The sequence below is a fragment of the Pagrus pagrus genome (genome assembly GCF_965226575.1).
Source record: "Pagrus pagrus genome assembly, chromosome: 12".
Classification (NCBI taxonomy): Eukaryota; Metazoa; Chordata; class Actinopteri; order Spariformes; family Sparidae; genus Pagrus; species Pagrus pagrus.
Window position 1 is genome coordinate 24,971,225 of NC_140196.1, and position 23,966 is coordinate 24,995,190.

Genomic DNA, 23,966 nt, shown 5'->3' on the forward strand with positions numbered 1-23,966 from the left:
ACAATGGCTCCCATCCACTACAGTATTCTGATACTAGTGGACTCTTACCTATTTTTATTCAAGTAAAGGAGAATACTTTTTACACTTTCTCTGCTGTCAGTGTTGTCTGTCGTGTGTCTGTTAATGTGTCTGATTTTGTCTTTCTGTTACAGTGAGTTGTTCAGTCTGGTAGTGTTACTTGTCTGTAACTCACTGTCTTTTACATAGGCCTATAATTCAATACACTGTATTAAATCATTTTCTTTGTTGAGTTGTCCATAGTTTACCATGGCTTTAGTCACCATAAACAATAACTTTAATATTAAAAACAAGGACGGAAATATTAAAAAGCTAAATCATTAAAAGGGCGACATTATAAAAGCCAACAGATTTCCACCATAAGGTCACAAAGAACACAATGTGGCCCCACCTATATAACAGTAACAGCCAGTAGGAGGCAATCATATGACCCAGATAATGACAAACCAGGTGAAACACATAGACATACTGAGGGGCGATACAGATCATTATTATTTTGTTCCCAGATGTCAAATCTATAATGTCACTTAGACCAGGATACTATGTCTATGAATCCAAAAAGCCTCCTTTCGGTTGAGTTCAAGTGTCCTGTCCCCTCCCCTGACCAAATGTGTGATGTGCTCAGTGCCCTGTAGATGCAATAAAGAATCATTATTCTACCCTTGAGCGTCTTTTTGTATGGCCTAAGTAAAAGCAGCCCTCCACACATGGACCAGACAGATATACAGGTGGTGTCACACTTAATAAAAACACCGTGTGTAGAAGTTATTTTTGTGTGAACATCAGCCGAACCTTCATACATGTGAAAGCGCCGACCTTTTTCTTTTGAAGATATGAGTGAATAAGTCTGTCCCTGTGTGTGGGGACATGGCTTAAAGAAATAACAGGGCTTCAACAAACACTTCATACATTTCTGATCTGCTGCTACGTAATGACCCATCCAGACCTCTGGGGTCGTCAGGTACAGGTCTGCTTTCAGTCCCTGGAGTCAGAACTAAACATGGAGAAGCAGTGTTCATTAATTATGCGCCACATATCTGGAACAAACTCCCAGAAAACTGCAGGTCTGCTCCAACTGTCACCTCTTTTAAATCAAGGCTGAAGACCTTTCTGTTTCACAGCCTTTCACTGAAGCGATTTGAAGGCTTTGAACTGCACCGTGGCTTTTGTTTTCTAGTCTTGTCTCTTTTAAACCTATTCTATTTTAGCCTACTTTCCTATCTCTCAACTTGTTTTAATGTTTAGTTCTTTTTAATGTATTTTAAATGCAATTTTTAATTTATTTTTATGTAAAGCACGCTGAGTTGCCTTGTGTCTGTATTGTGCTGTAGGAATAAACTTGCCTTGCCTCCACTCAGGGTGTCACTCTCAATAATGGTCCGGTTGCTTTAAAACAACCTGTTTAATATGTTCAGTGTTTGACCACAGTTGAAGTGGAGGATCTGGGAAACCAGATATGAGCCTGTTCCTAAATATGACATTCAGGCTCCACGTGTCACTGAGCACAACAGGGTCATGCATACACTGAATAGATGAACCATTGGTGGGGATGTTGGTGTCAGCGGGTCACTGTGGTGTAAAGGTGTTTGATCACATGAAGCCTGTAAACCAGGTCACTTCTGTAATATTACCATCACATGATACATGACGATCAGCTTCTCATACAACTTTTTCAGAAACTGCCTCCTCTGATAGGCTGTGACCTACAATCCAGGCAGCAGCTCCTTCTCTGATTGGACAGCGGCCCTTCAGTACAGCACCGCTTCCTGGTTTTCTGCAAATGAGGAAATCAAGTTGTTTTTAAACCTGAGCCACGGTGGGAAACTGTGCCTTCACTGACTGGACATCAAAATGTATGAAGGTATATTTGGTGCAAAAGTCCTGAGCAGTTGTGACAGTGAATTTGTATCTGTATAAAAAGAGTCACACATGTGTATCAGTAAAGTTGAAGTCACAGAGAAGGAGTTGCACACCTGTAGAATTTGTTTGTGTCCCACAAATACAACTCAACAGTTACACCTTCTCAAATTCTTCATTACAAGTGCACAAATCCTCTGTTACAAATCACAAATTAAGAGTTTTGAGAGTTTGTGTAATGAGAGTTGCACACCTGTAGAATTCTTTCACACAAATATACATTTTTTTCTTGGATATTTTTTCAGCACACACACAAATCAGTAACTACAACTGCTTGAATCTGCTGCTGTTGGTCACAAATGCCGTTTTCCTCTTTCAAATCACAAGTCCCCCGCGCTCTGACTCCTGCACCAAATATCTCAGCGTAGTTGGGGCAAAAGTGATTTGTGTACCTGCAAACGTGATGCGTACCTGTAGAGAATGGGGCGGGTTTGTTCGGGGATCAGAAAACCCCAATTGGCCAGTTCTTCTTCTTCTTTGAGTCGTAATGGTGGTAGGCAAAGTTGCTTAAACGCCATTGCCGCCACCTGAAGGACTGGAGCGTGGAGCCGACCGTGGCATCTGCAAAGCATCCTGCCTAGCCATCAGCCAGAGCTGCTGTCATGTCTTGAATAGACCGCCTTGACTCAGTGGAGGAGTTGGCGTCTGATGTTTAAGGTACATACCTATGAATATACTGTGTACATCCACATATCTAAGTTAACTTTCAGTTCTTGTTAACTAGGCAGATGTAACAATGCCATTGACTACAAACTACATTAGTTTAGAATAAATGTGTATTTTTGTGTGTGTTTTCTCATTGGTGCATGTTTTTCCCTGTATGAATGACATGGGGGTGTGGCCTTTTTATGAATCTTTGGATGGCTCTTGAGCTTCAGAGGAGTCGCAGAGCAACAGCCAGATAGTTCAAGTCCTCCATGAATCACATGTTAGAAAAATATATTTGTCTTGTGTTTCACTCGTTTAACATTACAAGGTGACTGACACAACTAGTGGTTTGCACGACTCAGCTCCAACATCACTGAAGGCCGGATGGCTTGCTGGAGGCTCAAGTTTGTTTTTAACTGAAATCTCTTCTTTATCCATGAGGGGGCAGCAGATGCTTTTGAAAGAGACCAAGAAAGTATTGTGGAGCCATTGACACTAATGTTGAAGTGATCCATGAATCAGTCCATGTAATCACAATAGCATATAAGTGCACACAGTAATCTTTAATAATCATTTCAAACTTTTGATGTTACCTGATGTTTAACCAAATGGAATAAGGATTCAAACAGGTGACTGTCTGCTTATAATGCATTCCTGACCATTGTTATTATTATTATTATTATTATTATTATTAGAAGACAAAGAAAGGAGGACAAGAAGGAGGGGGGAGCAGGAGAAGAAGGAGACAGAAGAAGATGAAAAAGTAGAAGATGAACAAGTAGAAGAAGAAAAACTAATAGAGGAAGGAGACGAAGGAGAAAATCTTGCTGAACATTTATTATGTCATATTAAGGAATAAGCACTAATAGATGAGTCTCTGTTAGAGCAGTTGCTGTATATTTAGAAGTACCTGAAATAAAGCAAGAGCTACTGATCATTTTGGTAAATCGCTGGTTGAAATGTGATGTCTATGGTGCTGGTCATGTCACCGTTAACTGGGATCTCACTGTCATTATAATCATTTTACACATAAAAACACATTTGCACTCATCTTGCTTTGTCTTGTACCTCGATTACAATTTAACAGAAACAGTCTTCTTTGTGCCGATGGGGTTTCACAAAAAAGCATGTCGGAGAGAGAGAGAGGAGAGAGAGCACACACACACACACACACACACACACAAGCACACACGCACACACACACGTACACATAGCCCACAAACCTTGACAAATGTTGGGTGTATGAGAGGCAGATGAATCACTGCTTTGTGGTTGTGTTGCAGGGAAATATTGGCCACCCTGCTGCTCCTGCTGCTGCCATTCTCACACACAGCAAAAGACCTGATGTGCTCTCAGACAAGCTCAGCCCCCAACAAAAGGAAGCAGCAGTTGATGCATTTGGAAGAGGAGTAATAATTATTACAATATTATACAGTGATAGCTAATAAAATATAGTAACTATTTTTGACCTGGCTCAGTACAGATATGACTGCAAACTGTGTTCATGGAGAATACATTGATACTATAATAGATCATTATACTAGTGATCAGTGATGAAATGTAACTAAGTACATTTACTCAAGTACTGTACTTAAGTACAATTTTGAGGTACTTTGTACTTTTTATTTCCTACTTGCTGCATTTTAATCAACATTTACTTGATAACTTTAGTTACTAGTTACTTCACAGATTGCCTCCTGGAGCCAAAGTAGTGTGTTGTCTGTGTTTGTAAATTCGTTTATTTTATCCACAATCGGATTAGTTTTTTTAGAAAACCCACTCATTTCTGATGATTTCTGGAAAATGCTACATAGCTGATTCCATAATTGATGAGGCTGATAATCAGTCGAACCACAGTATTTTTGTATATACAGTACATACATGTAACTATAATATTATTTGATAGCCTACTTAAGTACATTAACGACCATAAAATTACTTTTGATACTTAAGTACATTTAGTATCAGATACTTGAAGACTTTTACTCAAGGAATATACACATGGGTGACTTTCACTTATACCAAATAATATTTTAACAGGATAGCTTTACTTTTACTCAAGTATGACTTAAGAGTACTTTTTGTTAACCTAGTCATTGCTGGTGATACAATATGACACTAAATCCATACTAAATCCACAGGAATGCTTAGGTATTTTCATTAGGGGGCCTTAAATGGCCTTATAATTCCTCAGAATTATACACTGTATCTTAAGCCTTCAGCCTATTTTCGGATACCAATGGCTGGTGTGACCCTGTCATCCTGTCAAACAAAATATTTGAGAAAAAAAAGCGTGCAATATTTGTAACAGGAGTGGGCTGCTGTCACAACATCCACAAGTTTGCTCTCACGTCACTTCTTGTCCGATCAGGTGCCTCCTCAAACAGATCAACCTCGGAGTTCCAACACTCTGGCGGCGTGTGTGTGTGCGTGTGTGTGTGTGTGTGTCGAGTGGGGGATCAGGGGAGTTTGTGTAGGCGTGGTCCTCTGCGTTGCGCGTTGCTAAGCGCAAATTTGGCATATAAGCGCAAAAAGAGCCGCGCTCCCATGCAGCCAGCAGCGCACTGAGAGACCTGAGGAATTCAACAGGTACCTATAGACATTTCTGATCTCTGCCTCTCTCTGGCTGTCTGTCTCTCTCTCTCCGTGGCTGTCTGAAAGAGAACCGACTGTCTGCGCTCATTCAGTGTGATGGATGGAATTAAAGGCTCCCTGGATTGGATAATCGTCACTCTCCAATAATCTCGAGGCGCACTGGCAACTGGAATATTACACCTTGGAGCTATTTTGATCAGTTTGACGGCATTTAAAGGTAAACTCACTGTACATTACCATTAAAAAAAGTAGTGTCTTTAGAATCTGTGTGTCTATGTCTTTAAATTTTCAATGATTCTGCTCTTTATTATGGGACTTGTTGAACATATTGGAGCTAGTATTTGTGTTAAATTGTCTCACAGGAGTATTGTAGTTCTTGAAGGGATCATTCAAAGAAAACGTCAAGCACGATTTAATTTAATCTGTTTTATAACATAAATTAATATTTTGCAAGTCTCCCTGCAGTGCATGTCAGCACATACAGTACAGTAACTCACGCATGTGCACTAAATCTCCTGCTCTGTAGCATAAGAAGTTAGTGAGAAGTCAGTTTACACTGGTCCCACTGTGTGGAGTGATGCAGTGACCTGCAGATGCACTCTGACTGCTCAGCCTTAATGCTTGAAGTGAAGTCCCACTATAATTACAGCATTATTAAACAGAGACAGAAGACAGATTCAGGGTGTCTTTGGGTTTCCTTTAGAAGGATTATGTAATGTAGGTAAACTTGCCAAGTGTTAAATAATGTCCTCATAATGAGCTGTGCTTTGGTGCAATGTCAAAATATTAAGCAGCTGCAAACAGCTGGTTCACATGTAGAGCGAGTTAACAATCTGATTGACTGAAACTCTTCCTGTCCTACTCAAACATGCACTCTCCATTTTGCAGATAACACAAATTATCCCTCATTCGGCAGCAGTATCACCCCGTCATGAAGAGGTCCCTTCCTTTCCCGGGCTGGGTTAGAGCAGCAGGCTTGTTCCTGTGTTTGACCCAGACTGTCCTGGCCATGGTCCTCACCAACTCCACAAAACTTGAGTCCATCCTGGACAAGTACTCGGACAAGGATGAGGAGTGGTGGAGGGCCAGGTCTAGAGGGAAGAGGGCCATCAGCGAGGGAGACATGCACCTCATCCTGGACTTGCACAACAAGCTGCGGGGTCAGGTCCACCCTCCTGCCTCCAACATGGAGTACATGGTGAGTGCTGAGGACGCAGCTGTCGGTCACATAACACCTGTATACATCTTATCATGCAACTTAAAGAATTCAACCTGAAATAATTTAGACCTAACAAGGTGTTTTCTTTTGCGTGAGATGCAAGCGTTAGCATGTCCGGCCAACTAGTGCTACTTCCAAGGCCAAAGGGCACATCATTAACTAAGGTGGTTACATTAATTTGTGGGATTACAGGTAAGAAAAAAAGCCACATGACTAGCAGATCCACACTGTGTGGAAACCATCAATGTTTAGGTTAACATGAGGAGCTATGTTCCGCCCTTCCTATGAAGTCTAAGTGCTATATCCTAGGCAACTGTTTCACCTCTCATCCAAGAGGCTTCTTCAAAGAAACATCCCCAAGAAACTGAAACAAGTCCAGCTGCCTACGCTATAGCACTGAGAATTACCATGACCTGGATGACTGAGAACCTTCATCAACTCTTTTTATGACATTTGCACATCAGTGTTATGTGATATGATGTGGCATTTGCTGAACACATCAGTTCATCTACATCCAAAAAGCCAATTCTTGTGTAATGTAAAAGGGGAACATACTGTTTGAAAATAAAAACAATTATACCGCATCCATACAGGATGAGAAGAATTTTAAGGATCTGATTTTTCTTTTTTCCGGATCATACAATACTCAGACTTACTATCTGTACACTGCAACACAGTTTCTTTTTCTCTTTTTTTGACATGTTTTTCTACATAGATTATCATGGCCCGGACATGCTGCTTTAGCTTCATCTTTTAGCACGATATAATACTGTATACACTACGTAATCATCAAGCGCATATTGAAAATCATTATCCAGGATACTTGTTTTAAATTAAGTCTAGAAATATAAGTCTGAAAAAACAAAAAGTCAATGGTTTCATCTATGGAGGTAGTGTTGGACTCATTCGTTAGCAAGCTGACACCGTCTGTCAGCCACAGTCTCCAATTCAGATGACTAAATCAATGTTCATTGAGTTATATTGAGAAGCTGCTTTCGTCTTACCTTGTGAGGTAGCTGGTCCACGGTTTCACATGATCATGCGATCTCGCAAAACAGTCTTGCCAGGCTTCAAGCTATACACTTGGTTCAGTGGCTCAGACCACTCAGTGTCCTATACGAACTACTGGACTATTCAGTATGCAATCTTTGTTTTGGGGTGAATACCTTAAATTCAGAAACACATAGTCACACAGACTATGTGTTTCTGAATTTAAGGTATTCACTGGCACATCACTGTAGTCAGTTGTCTACCACAGTCACTCTGACGGTAACCTCCAACTGTCCCCCAGCAGAGAAAACTGTCACCAGAGAAGGGGGTCAGATCAACTCTTGCATCCCTGCCTGGCGAGTGTCCGACATACATCCCCGTGCTGGGTTTAAAAAGGTCTTCTTCTCAGCACCACATGTCTGTATCTGAGCTGTGCTCAGCCTCAGAAGCTTGAAATAAAGTTAACCAGCTAGCTATGCTAAGCGAGGTAAGCTTAGAGATGACAAATAACAACGGCAGGGTTGAAAGAAACACACTAACAGTAGCCAGCAGAAAAGAAAACCTGCCGCCACCAATGTAACCGAGCATCATGGGTTCGCCGCACTGGGCAGGTTAAATAAGAAAAATAATAAAGGGGACATGGAGAACGTAATGTTAGTGCAGTGAGTCGCAACAAACTTCTTTTCATTTCTCTCCCACATCCCACAAACGTCAACAACTCCTGCCTTACGGCAACTCTGAGGGGGCACAGTACTTTTTTGTGCTCTCTGGTGGGGGACTTTTAATCATGATGTAACCATGTTACAGGGCCCAGAAGTCGATGACTGTCAGCTGTCGGGGATAGACCATTGACATTGTCCATCGGCCAAACCCTTCTCAATGGAAAAGGTGTTGGATTTGCTCTACTCCTGACTGACTTCGGCAAGCGTTTGATTTGCCAACAGATGAGCGCTGGTAGCGCTCTCATACTGTTGATCTGATTGGTTGAAGTTAGCCCGTGATCGACAAATATAGACCGATGATTCATCCAATCACCTGTCAAGTATATTTTTTAAACACTCTTTTCCAGTTTCCAAGGATGACTTTCCAGATGGTTCTGTGTAACAAGCCATCAGGCGTGTCAGTTAACTTGCATTAGTCCCATGGTAGAATGGAAAGTTCGATAGTCGTAGCTACAGTATGTACGTATATATCCAATATGCCAAATCAGGTTTGACACTAAAGTCACAAGTTTTTCTCAGGAGACACGACTTTCCTGACTCTGCTAGTGTAGGTCTGCCAGATAAAGACAGTCTAGTAGGTAACTCAAGACAGAGACATTGAAATCTGCAAGCCAGAGCCACCATCTGTTTAGCTCCAGCTCCTGCCTCCTGCTTGCCCGCCCTCACTGACCCTGGCTCATATCCAGCTTTCACCCCCGCAGTGTTGTCCTCCACTCTACCTCAACCATCCTGCCCCCCCTCCTCCCCTTCCTTCCCCGCGTCTCATTACTCTATCAGTGCATTTCTGCTCCTGCTGACTCTCTTTCTCCCTGCCTTGCTCTTTTGCTTTCTTGATCTTCAGCCTCACAAACTTCCCCTCAGGCTTTTCTTCACCCTACTCCACTCTCTCCCTTCGTCTCCACTCTCCCCATCCATCGCAGCTCACTCAAACCCTGGCCGTCTCCGATGTTATCTTTTATTTGATCCTCCACGCATCTCATTTTGGGTGCCGCAGCAGTGAATCTATTTCAAACATGTCGAGCCTCGCCGTTTGAAGTGCGGGCCATGGTAGTGTAAATGTATGTTATGTACACTAATCCAGTGTTTCTTTAGCAAGGGATACTATTACTGATGATAATGATGTGGTAAGGCTGGGGACTGATGAAGGTAGTATTTGGTTTTCAGATTGCAGGATTTAGAGTCCAAAGGGGCTGCACTTTCATTGCAGTCTGACTTCTTAATTCCATGCAAAAGCCATTCAGCAAATGCCTTTAAAGCACTGTTGCGTCTGTTAATCTAAAGCACGTCAATTCCTGCCCAGCAGACTTTTCTGGGAAATAGAGACCTCTTTACAGGTTCCCATAATCACAACAGTTTTCTATACAGTAGGTTGAATTACAACCATTGACGTGGAGCATTTTGCATACTTTGAATTCCAAAAGCAAAGGATGGCTTCTTGTTTTCTTCCTCAATATTTTTTGAGCTACCTTGAGCATTGACCCTAAATCTACTGCTGTAAGACTGCACATCTTGCACTTAGCTCTGTAGCAGAGGTGGTCCTGGCAGATGGCTGAAAACAGCCCTGTATTTTGGGAACTTAATGCTCTTTGGAATGCAAAATGAGATTGGTACTGTAGTTGTTACCGTGACCTTTCTCTCTGCTGGATAATTGAGGGTGAAGAATAACAAGTACATGGAGAGAATAATGAACTGACAGGGATCATCAGTATCTTCTGTAGATTGTTTGAAGTGAAAGCTTTGTGCTGAACTTGAATTTTAATATAACCTGTAAAAGCAGTGACACATGGCTGGCATACCGTGATTTTTTCTTGCCTATTGGCACTTCTCAAAAGCTGTCGGTACTCTTTGCTGCACTCTCTATATCACGCTTGGGAGGCGGAAGCAATGGTGCTCATGTTAACCAATTGGGTTAAGTGTGCCTAGGAGAGGAGCTCCAAGGCCGGCTCGCAATCTGCAGTGATATTTTTGGCATCTGCTCTATTTTTTCTACAGGAACAGTACTGGTATTAGTTAAAGAGACAAGCGAAATCGATACAAGACGAGCGATCTGTTGTTTGTGATTATGATTATTATGATTGTTCAGGGTAAAATCTGGGCGTGTATCTCGGTGCATGTGAGCATGCATGTTAGTGCATGTGAGTCACAACCTGTCTTCACCGTTTCCATTTTCAACATGGCGTCCTGGTAGGAAACGTTGCCATATTATGGCAAAACAATACACTAAATATGGTTCGGAAAACTTCCTCTGCACTGATTTACTTTTATGAACAGCCAATCAGAGATTTCTTTCAGCGATGGTACGATTCTACAAGATCAATCGGCCAAAAAGCCTCACACAAGGGCCGACTGTGTGGGACACACCGCAACAATCAGGGCCACAGAAGCTCGATGATGGCCCTGACATTGCGGGCCTGGCTTGTCAGGGCCCTTAAAGGTAGCTTTGACCTGGCTGCGGTTTTTGACAACCTGGGAATGAGACTCAACAATCAACTATCTTACTCCAAAATTGCTTCTTGCACTAATATGCACATGCGGCCAGAATAGCTACTAAAACAAAGATCAGAGAAGCTTGGATTACAAAACACTCCACAGGAGAGTGACATTATTTATTTGCTTATTCTACTGTATCTTTACATTGCAAATACTTGCTTGCTGCTATGTTAATTCTCAAAATGTCATATATTTAAGTTCAATAAAGATAAAATCATCAACATTTAAATAAAAAGAAGACTGCCTAACAGAGAAATACAGTATCACATGGGAACCATGTGAGGAGGTTAGAGCCAACTCAGTGTTGGTATCTCAGCCACAGCTGGATTGTGGCCAAAGAAGTAAAGAGTCAAAATATCACTTCTCCAATCAGGCCTAAACAGAAAGAAAGCAGCACCACAGTGAATTGGCAACAGTGTGCACAGTGTGTTTGCCTTAGCAGACATATGGAACACATTATGGTGGTCAATCAGAGCAGTTACAACTCCACACTTAAGCACTATCCTGTTAGTTATGACGTTATAACTGTGTGCCAACAGCAGAGCACACTGCACCTATTCTTCTCCCTCCCAACAACGTCAATTATTAATCAGTACATTAACTTTGACACAACATTTCAATTGTTCAGATCTATGGTATTATTTCCTGCTTCGTTCACAAAAACAAGTGTGTGAGTGGTTTTCAGGTATTTTGAGTTAAATTGAGTTTGTCGAGGTTTTACAGTAAAGATGGCATCAAGCCTCCAGACAGAGGCTCTCTATTTTTTCTTTTTTTTTTATCAGCTTTTTCTCTCTCAGCTTGTTTTATGAGACCAAAACTTACTGGAAACAAGCTATGAAACAACCACATTGAATAGTAGCACAAAGCTGCAAGTCGGTGTGGTGGTGGTGATACTTCTCTGTTTCCCTTCTCTCTCATGTATGTGTCTGTGTGTTAGAGTGGGAATGTGTGTGTTTAATAGGAGAGGCCTAGTTTTGACTATACTGTGTTAAATTTACGAGAGGCATGCGCACAGGCAGCCACTGTGCCACTTTAAAGTAAAGAGCAGGTTCATCTTTCAGGCTCACCTTGCCTCAAGTATGTAAGGTACTGTAACTTTCTGAGTAGTTTGGAATTTATGGTAGTTTTAGTTTCCTCAAAGAGCATGATGGGATACATGAAAAATGAAATGTGTAGCAATTAGAACCGCAACTACAGTAAGTGGCCACTTAGCCCACTTCAATCATGAGGGTGATCCAGAGTAGAGATCCAGGTCTGCAAACATCTGTTAGAGCTGCTCTGGACTCACTGAGTTTAACCTGGAGCCCAAGAGAAAACTCATATTACCTAACCTAATGCTTTAGGTGCCTGCTGAAAAAAGTATTAGCTACTTACCGTGGCTGACCACCACAGGTGACCCTCCAGAGGCAAATAAGTTTTTAACCAAGAACTGGTGTGTGTGTGTGTGTGTGTGTGTGTCTGTTTGTGTGTGTTTGTGTGTATGTGTGTGTTTGTGTTTGTCTGTCTGTGTGTATCCCCAGGTATGGGATTACGAGTTAGAGAGGAGCGCAGAGCACTGGGCATATTCCTGCCGATGGGAACATGGACCGAGCCACATGTTGACACAGATAGGCCAAAACCTTGGAGCGCACTGGGGCAGGTGTGTATGTGCAGTGAAGTGGAGCGAAGTGTGTCAGTTAAAGTGTGTTTTATACAATAACACTATGATAAGAATAATAGTGTTTTCTCACATTATGCACCAGCCTTTTCCACATCAGTGTGATACCAAATGCATTTTAACCACAAACAAACCTGACAAACTTCACAACTCCAGAACGGTTGTATTCTGTATTTATTAAACCTGTCCATGGTAAGATTTATATGTTTTGATACAGAACAGCCTGAGGGGAAATGCTTTGCTCATGGAAACTTCAACAAGGCAGTTTAGCTGCTTATATGACCACGATTCCAAAAAAAGTTCAGATCCAGAATAGTACTTGAACCACTGTACTGGAACTGTCCCAAAAATGTATATGTTTCTGTGCTGTTATTATCATCTATAACTGTAAGTTAAAATTACATTCAAAGTGCCTTTAGCTCCAAGTGTACTCAGCTGAAGTAGTTCACTACATTTATACACTGTAAATTGGTTGTGTTTTCACAGTAAACTGCAGTTCACTGTATAACTGGTAGCTACACAGTTAGCTGTTAGCCCCCTTATCCGAATACACCGCAGGTCTATGCCGCCTACTGGCTAACAGCTAACAGCTAAATAATTCTCCCCCTGCAGATTTGTTGTTTACAATGTATCAGGGAAAAAATAGAAAATGTGACCGCTGTTCATAGTGAGCTCAATGCGTCATTTTGGATTTTAATGCTTCTTTCTCATAGCTCTTATGCTAAGTAGTCACCCAGTGATTGTAACTAACAGCAGAAGAAGACGTGCTCCATTGTAGTCAGCATTTGGTTCAGATTGTCGTTTTCTAAGCAGTAATTATACATACATACATTCCCTTACGCCTGGAGGCGTCCCATGGAAAATCTGTTTGTCCCAACCAAGCACATTTACTATAGTCCCAGAGATGATGAGACCGCATTAGTCTTAGCCCTGTGCCGTGGAAAACATAAACAGAACAGTTACTTTAGATAGTTTGCTTATCCTTTCTGACATATACTCAGTTGAAAACAGCACAAAGACAATATATGAAATGTTTTACCTTATCAACTTCATTGCTTTTGTAAATATATACTTATTTTGAATTTGATGCCAGCAACAAGGTTCAAACACTTTGTGACAGGGGCAACAAAAAGTCTGGGGAATGCTCACAACTTTGTGAAACATGTTTGTCTAAAGGATATTGCTACATGGGCTCGGGAACACTTAGTAAAACCGTCAGCGTTCTTTTTTTATTTATGTTTTACACAGCATCCCAAATTGGGGTTGTCCATATACAGTGGATAGACATTAGGAACAAATAAGGTTCATTTAGAGATATGTATGTATTCAATATATTTATTCTCAAATGTTTTTTTATTGGTGATCAAATTAAAGGATACAGTATAATATCTCTTCTCTGACTTTAGGGACCGTCCCCCCACCTACCATGTCCAGGCCTGGTATGATGAGGTGAGGTACTACAGCTATCCCTACTCCCAGGAGTGTAACCCTCACTGCCCATTCAGATGTTCAGGACCTGTTTGTACTCACTACACTCAGGTAGGGCCTTTTCCTTGTCCATGTCTCAAAGGGTTAAAGTTGTTGGCTTCGAGAACATGTGAGCTCTTTCCTCTATCAGATTATTTTGATAAAAACAAAGCCCATCATCCAGGTAATAAAAGTTTTAAATTATTGTCACTCTGAGAGCAGATGTACCGAAAGAATGTCAAATCATGGCCTGTTGAAAGTTCTGCTTCAAGCTCCAACAAATGTACCACTGAATGCTTTACTGTGTGTGTGTGTGTGTGTGTGTGTGTGTGTGTGTGTGTGTGTGTGTCATTTTCAGTTGGTTTGGGCGACCAGCAATCGCATCGGCTGTGCCATCAACGTGTGTTACAACATGAACGTGTGGGGAATGATCTGGGCGAAAGCTGTCTATCTGGTCTGCAACTACTCTCCACCGTATGTTTTTGCTTGTTTCCATGTGATATTTCATACGATACAACTCAAAAGTAAAATCTCAGAATCACTTATTTTTTATTTGTTAATACTTAATACTCTACGAATTTCCCACAACAGAGTCTGTTTACAGGTGTACTACAGCTTGGGTGAAAAAAATTGTATAAAGCCTTTTGTCGCTCCAGGGGGCGCTGTGTGAATGTCCTCAAGTGATGTCACTTGAGTCAGTGACAGGCTGGACTGAAGAGAAGTTTGGAAATAAAATAAATCTGGATTAGGGTTTTGTCTCAGTAAAACTGGTGCGGAGACCTGCCAACAGTGAATGCAGTAACACAAACGAGATAATAGAAGTACTGTAACAACAGGTTGTCTGGTAGTTTCATTCATGAATCTCCATCTCCTGCTTTTAAAAACACTCAAATAAGCTAGATTGTCTGCAAAAACCTTGAACATTGTTTATTTTAAAGCATATTTTTTTGTCCTCTTTAAAACGTGACAAAATCCATGTCATAAATGTTTTTTTCAGAGGCAACTGGTGGGGTCATGCTCCATACAAATATGGAGCTCCCTGTTCTGCCTGTCCAGCTAGCTACGGTGGAGGCTGCAGGGACAATCTCTGCTACAAAGGTGGGTTTGGGACAGAGTTGAGGATGTTTTATCTCCTTTCATACATTTGTAACTACACAAATTGGCAAAATCTGTTGAAAGAAAATAGTTCCCAACATTCTGCTACACCACGTAATGTATATTCCCTCTCTCTCCTGCATGATTTTGTCATTGCAATATTGTTTTTATGCCCACTGAAGCATTCTAAAATATTATTGCCATACAATGTTGCTACATAAGTATGACTTTTATCATTGTCTGAAAAATGACACATAGTGAAACAATACAATGACAATTTGATATCCATGTTTTCAGATGGGGGTGTTGACAGGCGTCCAGCTCCTGAGCTTGAGGAGACTAACTACATTGAACCTGAACCGGAACCAGTAAGGGACAGGGAAACCCAACCCAGGGCTCAGACACCAAATCCCTCGCCCAATGACAATCTAGAGAGGAACCAGGTTGTCAGCACAGAGCAGATGTGTAAGGACTGCTCCCATTTCTAGAGTATATATCATTGCTATTATTAAAATGAGGTTATGAAAATTTGTGTTTGTTTGTTATTTTAGGTCAACAGGTCGACTGTGAGACAAAGCTGAGAGACCAGTGCAAGGGAACGACCTGTAACAGGTAAATGTTAAAGAATATGGTGACAACAGATTCATGTCATATATATATGTAAACATTTTGGGAAAAATTGTAAGTCTAGACTTAAAATTTTAAGTTGTTAAAACATTTTATATTGTTGTTGCATATTATTATATTTTATTTTAAGGCACCTGTGCCATGATGTTGTTCACTTTACTGTTGTTTCTATCCATAGATATGAGTGTCCACCTGGCTGCCTTGACAGTCCTGGAAAAGTAGTTGGGACTGGATATTATGACATGGTGATTACCAATAATGGTTATTTATTTACTGTATTGTATGGTATACTGTATTATAAAAATCTGAAGTAATAAGAGCATAGACGCTATAGACTCTAGAGAAAACTTAATTGTGCAAGGAAGGAACTTATCTGGCTTAAAACTGCTTCAGTTTAAACTGATGCCTCTATATGACCTACATAAGCAAACAAGACCATCAACGAGGAGATTAGTTATTTCTGTATAGTTATTAGAGTTGTTTTATAATTGGATATGCCATAAAATTAAAACTATTTTTTTATGGTGGAGTGCTGAGGATGAATTGAGGAGTCTGGTGGTACGGCACTAAAACAATGTTTACTTTGTTTCACCATCGTCATATTACTGTTATTAATCTCACATAGCCAAAAATCTAAGTAATCTCCATGCATCCTGCAAACAGAAAAAAATCCTTTGAAGAATATGTTGGGTCTTTCTTTCAGTTGCTTTCAAAACAAATGCATGCACTAGCCAGATCAAGATCTTTAGACACAAGGTGCTGGTGCTCATACCACTTTTGTCCACAGGGGCTGCCAGAATCAACAAAAAAATATTCCTCGCAGCTGCTTTAACATTCTCGTCTTTGTATTTTACTGCAGCAATCCAGTGTGTGTGGAGCTGCGTTACACTCTGGTGTCATAGACAATGATGGAGGATGGCTGGATGTGACCAGACTGGGCAGAAAGCAACAATTCACTAAGTCATACAAGAATGGTATTCAATCACTTGGGTATGAATCAGTCTGTATTATTTAGTTTTGTTGAGTTTTGAGTGTTGAGTTTGAGACAGAATCAGACTCAGCTTTGTTGGCCTAGTATGTACACATACAAGGAATTTGGTTTTAAGCTGTCTGTCAGTGTATCATACAGTTCCAAGAACAATTTTTGGGAAAATATATTTATTTCTTTTTTTTAATTAAAAATGGGAAAATTAAAACAGTTACACCAAAGCTGCACAAAGATCGGTCAAAAATAAACATGGAACTATTATGCACATACAAGTAGGTGAAGAAATAAGTTATATGTAAAAAGCAAAAAACAATGGCCAACAAAAGGTCTATTGTTCCTGTGTATTTACATATAAATTATTGGATATAATCTATTATTATAGATATATTTTTGTCTCTACATATAGGGGCTGTTCAACTAATGATGCATGCAGATCACAAAGACCATAACTTCATTAAATTTTCTTTAAATTCGCAGGAAAAACAGGAGTGCAAATTCTTACAAAGTAGAGACGGTGCCTGGTAAGGAACATACAGTTTGACTGTTTTTTACTGTGAGGTTACTGATACAGCAACATGTTGTTTGTGTAGAGAAACACATTTTTTCTTTTTGTGTCTTTTTTTTCTCCCAGTAAAAGCTGTAAGATGTGATACCACCGTTGCACTTTTCTGCCCTTTCAAGAAACCAGTTCGACACTGTCCCAGGTAACACTCTGCTTTGAACTCAGTCACGTTGGACAGCTGGAGCTTTTAATGTAAAGTGAAAACATCTCAGTGTTTGTGTTAAACCTCAACGGGCTGAACCACTGTCATTCTGAGTCAAAGAAGATTTGGCATGTGACCTTCCAAATTCAAAGTAATGTAGCAACACTAGCCTACAGCCAGAGTAAGTCAAAATACCATTAGATACCCTGCTCACCTTTCACCACTGTCAATGAAGGAAAATTAGCATTTAAATTGTTATTTACTGTCTGTATATTTCTTGTATTTACAATCTTACAACCTTTGGCTCTTTTACTCTGGCCTAAATAGTTTTAAGTCAAACAATGAAATTATTTCAGCCTCTCTGATAGACTTTGAGACAACAAGAATATTCTGGGGTTCTAGTATATACAGTGAAAATATCCAATGACCTAAAGCGTTCTCTGGCTTTTTCTTCAGGTTGTACTGTCCCAGGAACTGTCTACATGACAGTCGAGCCCGAGTCATTGGGACAAAATACTACTCTGATGTAAGTTCTTGCACTATAACCATGTGTCATTGATTCTATTGGACAATATAGACCCTTTTCACATCAGTCATTTTGACTTAACCAGTATAGCTAGTAAAATACAGGCCTGCTTACATTTAAGTGCTCAAGTAAGCCATACCATCACTGCTGCATGCCAAATTAGCATGCACAATAACTGAGATTTTAAACAATCTCATTAGCCCACGTGGACCATTTTCACAGCAGAAATTCTGACTTGTTATGGCGCTATAACTAATAACATTAATTATGTCTCTGTTCATACTAGTGAGCCAGCATGCATAATGCCAGGACCATACATTGATAGAAAAATAGTCATCATCTTCATCTGTTCATTATGTCACGGCTAGGCTTAGATATTGTTCATATTCGAACCCATTCTGGTACCTTGTATTCAGAAACAGTACCTAACATCACCTTCTTACACAAACCGGGCTTCATACTAATATTTCAGACATACACATAAATCTCACATACTGTTTTATCATACTAACTAACATGTTGATGAGGGTTTTCAAATGTAGCCAGTGGCTAAAAAAGACAAGTTATCTCCTATTTATTATTAATGTTTCTTTGTCAGTGGAGGCTTCGGCTTCTTTGGCGCAGGTATGCTAACGTTGTCTGCTACTGCTGCAGGGTAATTGGCTTTCAGGCTATCAAACCGCTTTTAGATGTTGCCCTGATCAGCTTTGCATTTTGCATCATCAATATAAGTGTTGTTGGTCTCTAGTTTCGAAAAATGTAACCACACTTTCAGCTGTCAATTGCCCTGTCTCACTGTGACTTGAACAAGCTACAGGCATGACCTCGCTCTCTTTTTCTCTATACTCAAAGTTACTCTTACTCTATATATGGCCTGTTTTTTTTTTTTTCCAGAAATCCAGTATCTGCCGAGCAGCTATTCATGCTGGAGTGATCCAGAATGAGTCTGGAGGGTACCTTGATGTGATGCCTGTGGACAAAAGGAGCCAGTACAGTGGCAGCTACCAGAATGCCATCACCTCAGAGAGGTATAGTTAAAAGAATAAGGAGTACTTATGTGCAGTTTATATATAGAGGAAGAAATGTGCGTGAATAAAAAAAATATACATTAGGCTAATTTTATGAATGTCAGACACTGGAACTATTAAATAAACTAATACACATTTTTTTATTAATATCCATTGTCTTCGATATCAAGTTGGACTTTGGTTTAAGTTCAAATTCTAATCTTATCTATTGCCTCAGTGTGATGAGAAAAGTTCTGTGACTAGTCAGTATTAAAATACATCTGTGTACTTGCTGTAAGAAACAACACATACATGTACGGTATCACAGTTCTGTTCTCTCCCTGCTCTTTCTCCTCCAGCCTACTGAACCCAACAGGTGGAAAAGCCTTCAGAGTGTTTGCAGTCATCTGAAAAACCACTCTCAAAGGACCATCAAACATGGCCACTTCACATCCAGCAAACCCACTCACTGTCATCTTACAACCTGTAATTACGTTCATTCCTACAGTACATATTTCAACTTTACAGCCTCTTGCACTAAAAGTGCAACATGACTTAACTCCTGGCATCCCCTCAAAGTGCGGTAATGAGTAAATCAGTGTCCATTAATAGCTGAGCGGACTATGTTTGGTCGATGAAGATAGTGGATTTCTTTTGCCTTACGTCTTCTCTAAATTTCTAGAGCTGACCGTAATAATCACATTGGGCTGCCATGCATCTTTTGCTGAGATGACATCATGTTTTTCAGTACTTAAAGTTGAATATACACCACAAGATTTAGCAGCTCTCCAAATGCCTCCCACAATTTCAGACCTTGAACGTGAAGATATGACACCAGTGGTTTCCCCAAAGCATTATGCATCAGCTCTACTCAGAGTTACACCTGGCAAGTAATGGGGCAGCCAGATACAGAGTCCTAAAATATATCTTTTTGTGGAACAAGATTATCCTGTCACTTTTCAGTCAGACCATTTGTGCTGAAATGCATTCCCTGGGCATTTGTTGCCCATCAGTGCCCATCTTGGATATTTTATGGAGGACCAAACTAGACGTCAAAATGATGAAGTAAGATTACAAATACCTTGATAACATTTGTTGAATATCTATAAGACAGAATTAAATAAATAAACAGTAAGAGTTATGGATACTTATACATATAAGGATACTTTTCTAAACCAATACACTGTTGACAAGGCACATCTAACTGCAAATAAAGTCAATTACGACACTTTATGTTATGAATTCATCAGGAAGTTAACTCAGATGCTAAAATCTCAATATTTTTTTTTTTTTTTTGCCATATATGCCAGGCGAGCAATTCATTGGACTGAATAGGTGCTACCTTTGGGTCCAGTATCCAGTTCTAAATAGTACATACATGATGCCTAATGAGCTTTTTCTATTTAAATAAAATGATCGAAAACCTTAAAAAGGAATTTGGAATTAGACCTAGAACTCATAAACAAACTGGCTTTTTTTTTTTTTTTTTAAATGGGCATGGATACACAGAAACCACAGTTCAGGAATCTGCATTTTATAAGGCGTTTTAAAAAATCTCTGTTTTAGTGACCTAAAACCCCTTTTGCATGATCTTTTGCTAAATATACTTGTGGACAAGGCCTTAGATTCTGGTCCGTGTGTTTAGTTTTGAATAGGCTAACCAACCTACAAATTATTTAAATGCATAGTATTTAGAAGTATTATCTCTGGTATTCCATATTATGCATGCCATTTTTATTTTTTTTACATCTTTACTTACTATTAAGTCTGATTTGGCCCTCCATAAAATATTTATTTTAATCACAGTGGTAGTATAGTAACAATGCAGGCAGCCAATACAGATTGTATATTTTTGTACATTATGATGTTGTAAATAATATTGAACACTATGCTAAGAAATGCTTGCTACTGTTGCCTTCTTTCATTTACATTTCTAACACCTTGCCAGCCATACGAAGTCAAACAAGCAATAAGCAGTAGATGCTGAACAGATTCTGTGTGCAAAACATATATTTGTCATTCAAGCTTTAATTTTTATAAAGGACACATTTTGCAATAATATTAGTATATTCACATGTTTGTAAATATCGTGTATGTAACATATTGTATTATTTTATGCTGCATTTCCCAGCTTTTGTTTATAGATTTATATAAATGGACCCTGGCTGGCCAGGAATGTGCATGGCAAACTTATAATTAAAATAATTGGAGATAAAATTAAAACTGTTGTTTGTGTCATTTCTCATTGTATTAAAGAGTCACTGTTATAAAACCAATAAATCATATTCTCTTGTGCAGGATTATGGTCTCACGAAATACTAAAGTTTCAGGCTTGAATCTGCTCCTCAGTTCATTACACTTGTTGACATATGGTTGAGTACCCACACTATTTTAATATCAGTCCCTACAAGCATCCACATAGCCTGGCATTAACATTTCAACAGCATCCCAGCCAGCTGTGGATCAAACTCTCTTTCTAGAAAGCTGTGGGTGTTTCCAGGAACTGTGGGGAGCGCAGAGGAAGAGAAAACTGCTTGTTTCAGGTCCAAGGAGGAGATCTTATCCACCAGTTGGCTTCACATGTTTCAAGTCAGGGGCAAAATACTTGTCAGTCCAGGTAAAACAGTAGATGTCATTACAGTTTACCAACTAAACTGAACACATAAGCTACTCACATCCTGTCAATCCAACATGAGATTTAATTTTTATTAATGCTATACCCAAATGCCTAAAATAATAACACTCAGTTCAGAAGTGCTGATTTTGGAATCGAGATCCACAACATTTTGCATTCTAGGAGTAAAAAAGTCTGAAGAAACGAAAAAGAAGAAGGTCTCATCTTTCATTTTTCTCCTCATTTCGGATCGATCAAGATGGTACTTCAAGACATTACCACACTTGCGTGTATTCCTGCAGTGCTCTCATTTTTCAGTTCAATCTCAGTGAAGAGAGTTAACTGATGCTAAAGTGCTCAGGGCTACCGGCTGTGCCAGCTCCTGCACAGAGACCAACATTGTGTTCTGTTGATCTCAATCTCTCAACTTCCCAGGATGCATTTCCGTTTCTTCATCTGGATGGGGCACAGATGTGGTCAGGCTTCAGCTGAAAAGTCAGTCACCTTTTTAACACACATGGAGAATCACACACACTAATAGAGGACATCAACACCAACATGCTGGCTGTTATTCTGCAAAACTTTTAAATAAAGTTGATGAGGTTTGACAGATCCTGAAAAGCAGATCATATACCCAAAGTAAGGTTGTTTTTTTATCTTTATATTTTACCAATTTTCCCCCTGTTAGCTACAATTTACTAAATTGTAAACATTTTACCAAGAATTGGGTTTTGGCGTGATAGAACATCATCTGAAACAGCATAAAGGCCACAGGTCGCTGAAATGTCATGGAAAAAAAAACAACCGAGAAAGGTCAATAATGGTCAGCAAAGCCTAAACTTGTCACATGGATCTGAAGTGGACATGACCCTTCTCCCTGAATGTGTATCACATGATGAAACTATGAACCAAGATTAAATATGCTAACTGGGTTTGGGCCAGGTCTCCTGGAGAAAGAAAGCAAGCATCGCAGTGCTGTCAAAATTCACAGGAGTCTGTTGCAGAGGTGGCCACTGGCACAGGATCCCTGTGAACTGCTCTGGTCAGTTAGCCAGCCTGTCAGTCAGAAAACAGTCATTCAGCCATTACGTCAGTCAATCAGAGGCTTATCCAAGCGTTCAGTATATGCATGCAGCACTTCACTAGTACAACATTTAGTTTGTACACGTAACTCTGTCAGTCAGACAAATAGCCACCCACTTAGCTAAGCAGTACATTGCAGCAGAAAAGCAGATTTTTCCTTTAGTTTGTCAACCAGGCTGACAATCAGGCAAAGGTTTTACAATAGTGTTCTTCTAACAGCATTTTGTCATTGTAGGAAATAAATCTGTTTGTTTCCTTTCTGAGAGTTAGAAGACAGGATCAATACCACTCTGAGTGTTATGTCTGTTAAACACACAGTTTGTAATTTCTGCTGTGAGTTGCTGTCTTCAATATAAGACAACCATCATTGCTTATAAAAAACCTATTTAGGCAAAAACATTTCAAATGTTACTCACTTTATGTTTAGTCATGTTCAGCGACTTCCTTCCTCAATCTCAATCTCAATCTCAATGTATGAACAACATTTTCTGGGCATTTTGATGCAGAAATGTTACATTTATCTTTAAATATGAAGCTGGAGTCAGGAGACAGTCAGCCTAGCTTAGCATTTTTCACTTCAAGCAAGGGGGACACAGCTAGCCTGGCTCTGTCCAAAGGCAGAAAATGAAAAAACTGCCTATCATATGAATAAGCATTTATTCCAAGAGTCGAGCTCGAGTTCACATTGTTAATACTTTTGGTCAACCCCATTAAAGGAGCAATTTGTAATATATGGACAGAATTTTAGTTTAAAAAAATGTACAAACTAAATTAGCATGCAGACCAATTTCATTTGTCTTTCCGCAATCACCTCTGGTTTGATTGAAATATATCCTCAATTTACCGAGTAAGATGTGGAAATATTCTAGCTCTACATGCCACTTTCACCGGCTTCTGATGTCCGACTCTCTGTCAGTTTTCTACCGCTGAACGCCTCTTCCGTCCCCGGCTGTGGTGTCTTGTTGTCCCTTAAGTCATAGGCTTGGTAAGAACCATTATATACCACATCTGTACTGGATCCGAGCCAGGATCCATCTAAAACTAAAATCCAAACTGCCTGTAAGTCAAGATACTACTACAGGTGAGTGTCTCTATTTCGTATTTTTGTAATTGGCACTTTAGATTCCATGTAATCACTGGAAAATCTTTGTTATGGACAGTACTACACTAGTTTTTAGCATTAAAGGACATTCTTAATCTTTGGAAAATATATATATATTTTTATTATGGGAAATCAAGCCCTACTAACAACAGCTTCGCAGTGAACAATGGTGAAGTGGATGATAAAAGCTAATACAACACATACATTGAAAAGCAGTCTCAAACAATGTACAACACTGCCAAGTTGTTTCTGTCCTCTGTGAAACACAGCAGAGTAGGCAGTATTCAAAGAGGCCCAGGTGCACTGCCTGGAATTCTGGGCCCCCTGAGAAGAAAGAAAACTTGGCCCTTTGACCTTGATGTGTTGAACGCAGCACAGTGTAACCTGGCATCTTTGAGTGCGCCCTCTCGGCGTTCGAGGACATACTCTCCCTTCTGTGAGCCACACTTCTCAGCAAGCCACTGCATACATCGAATGCTTCAGTAAATCTGCATCAG

At 39.9% G+C, this 23,966-nt stretch overlaps 1 protein-coding gene across 4 annotated transcripts; it reads left to right on the plus strand.

Annotated features, from left to right (window-relative positions):
- The first annotated feature begins 3,917 nt into the window (after nt 1–3,917).
- LOC311266895 (cysteine-rich secretory protein LCCL domain-containing 1-like) lies at nt 3,918–20,838 on the plus strand. Of its 4 annotated transcripts, none has more exons than XM_084369538.1 (16): nt 3,918–3,992; nt 5,247–5,395; nt 6,067–6,376; nt 12,120–12,238; nt 13,663–13,795; nt 14,082–14,197; nt 14,721–14,821; nt 15,116–15,283; nt 15,370–15,430; nt 15,624–15,690; nt 16,305–16,435; nt 16,911–16,954; nt 17,065–17,137; nt 17,594–17,663; nt 18,558–18,691; nt 19,030–20,838. In XM_084369538.1, the coding sequence occupies exons 3-16, from the start codon at nt 6,110–6,112 to the stop codon at nt 19,079–19,081; spliced, it is 1,536 nt and encodes a 511-aa protein (XP_084225664.1). In that variant the 5' UTR covers nt 3,918–3,992; nt 5,247–5,395; nt 6,067–6,109; the 3' UTR covers nt 19,082–20,838. The 4 variants fall into 4 exon arrangements, 3 of the variants coding, with proteins under 3 accessions (XP_084225664.1, XP_084225663.1, XP_084225665.1); XR_014623776.1 differs by lacking the exon at nt 3,918–3,992 and having other exon boundaries at nt 5,142–5,395; nt 19,030–19,156; nt 19,482–20,838; XM_084369537.1 differs by lacking the exon at nt 3,918–3,992 and having other exon boundaries at nt 5,142–5,395.
- Nucleotides 20,839–23,966: the final 3,128 nt, after the last annotated feature.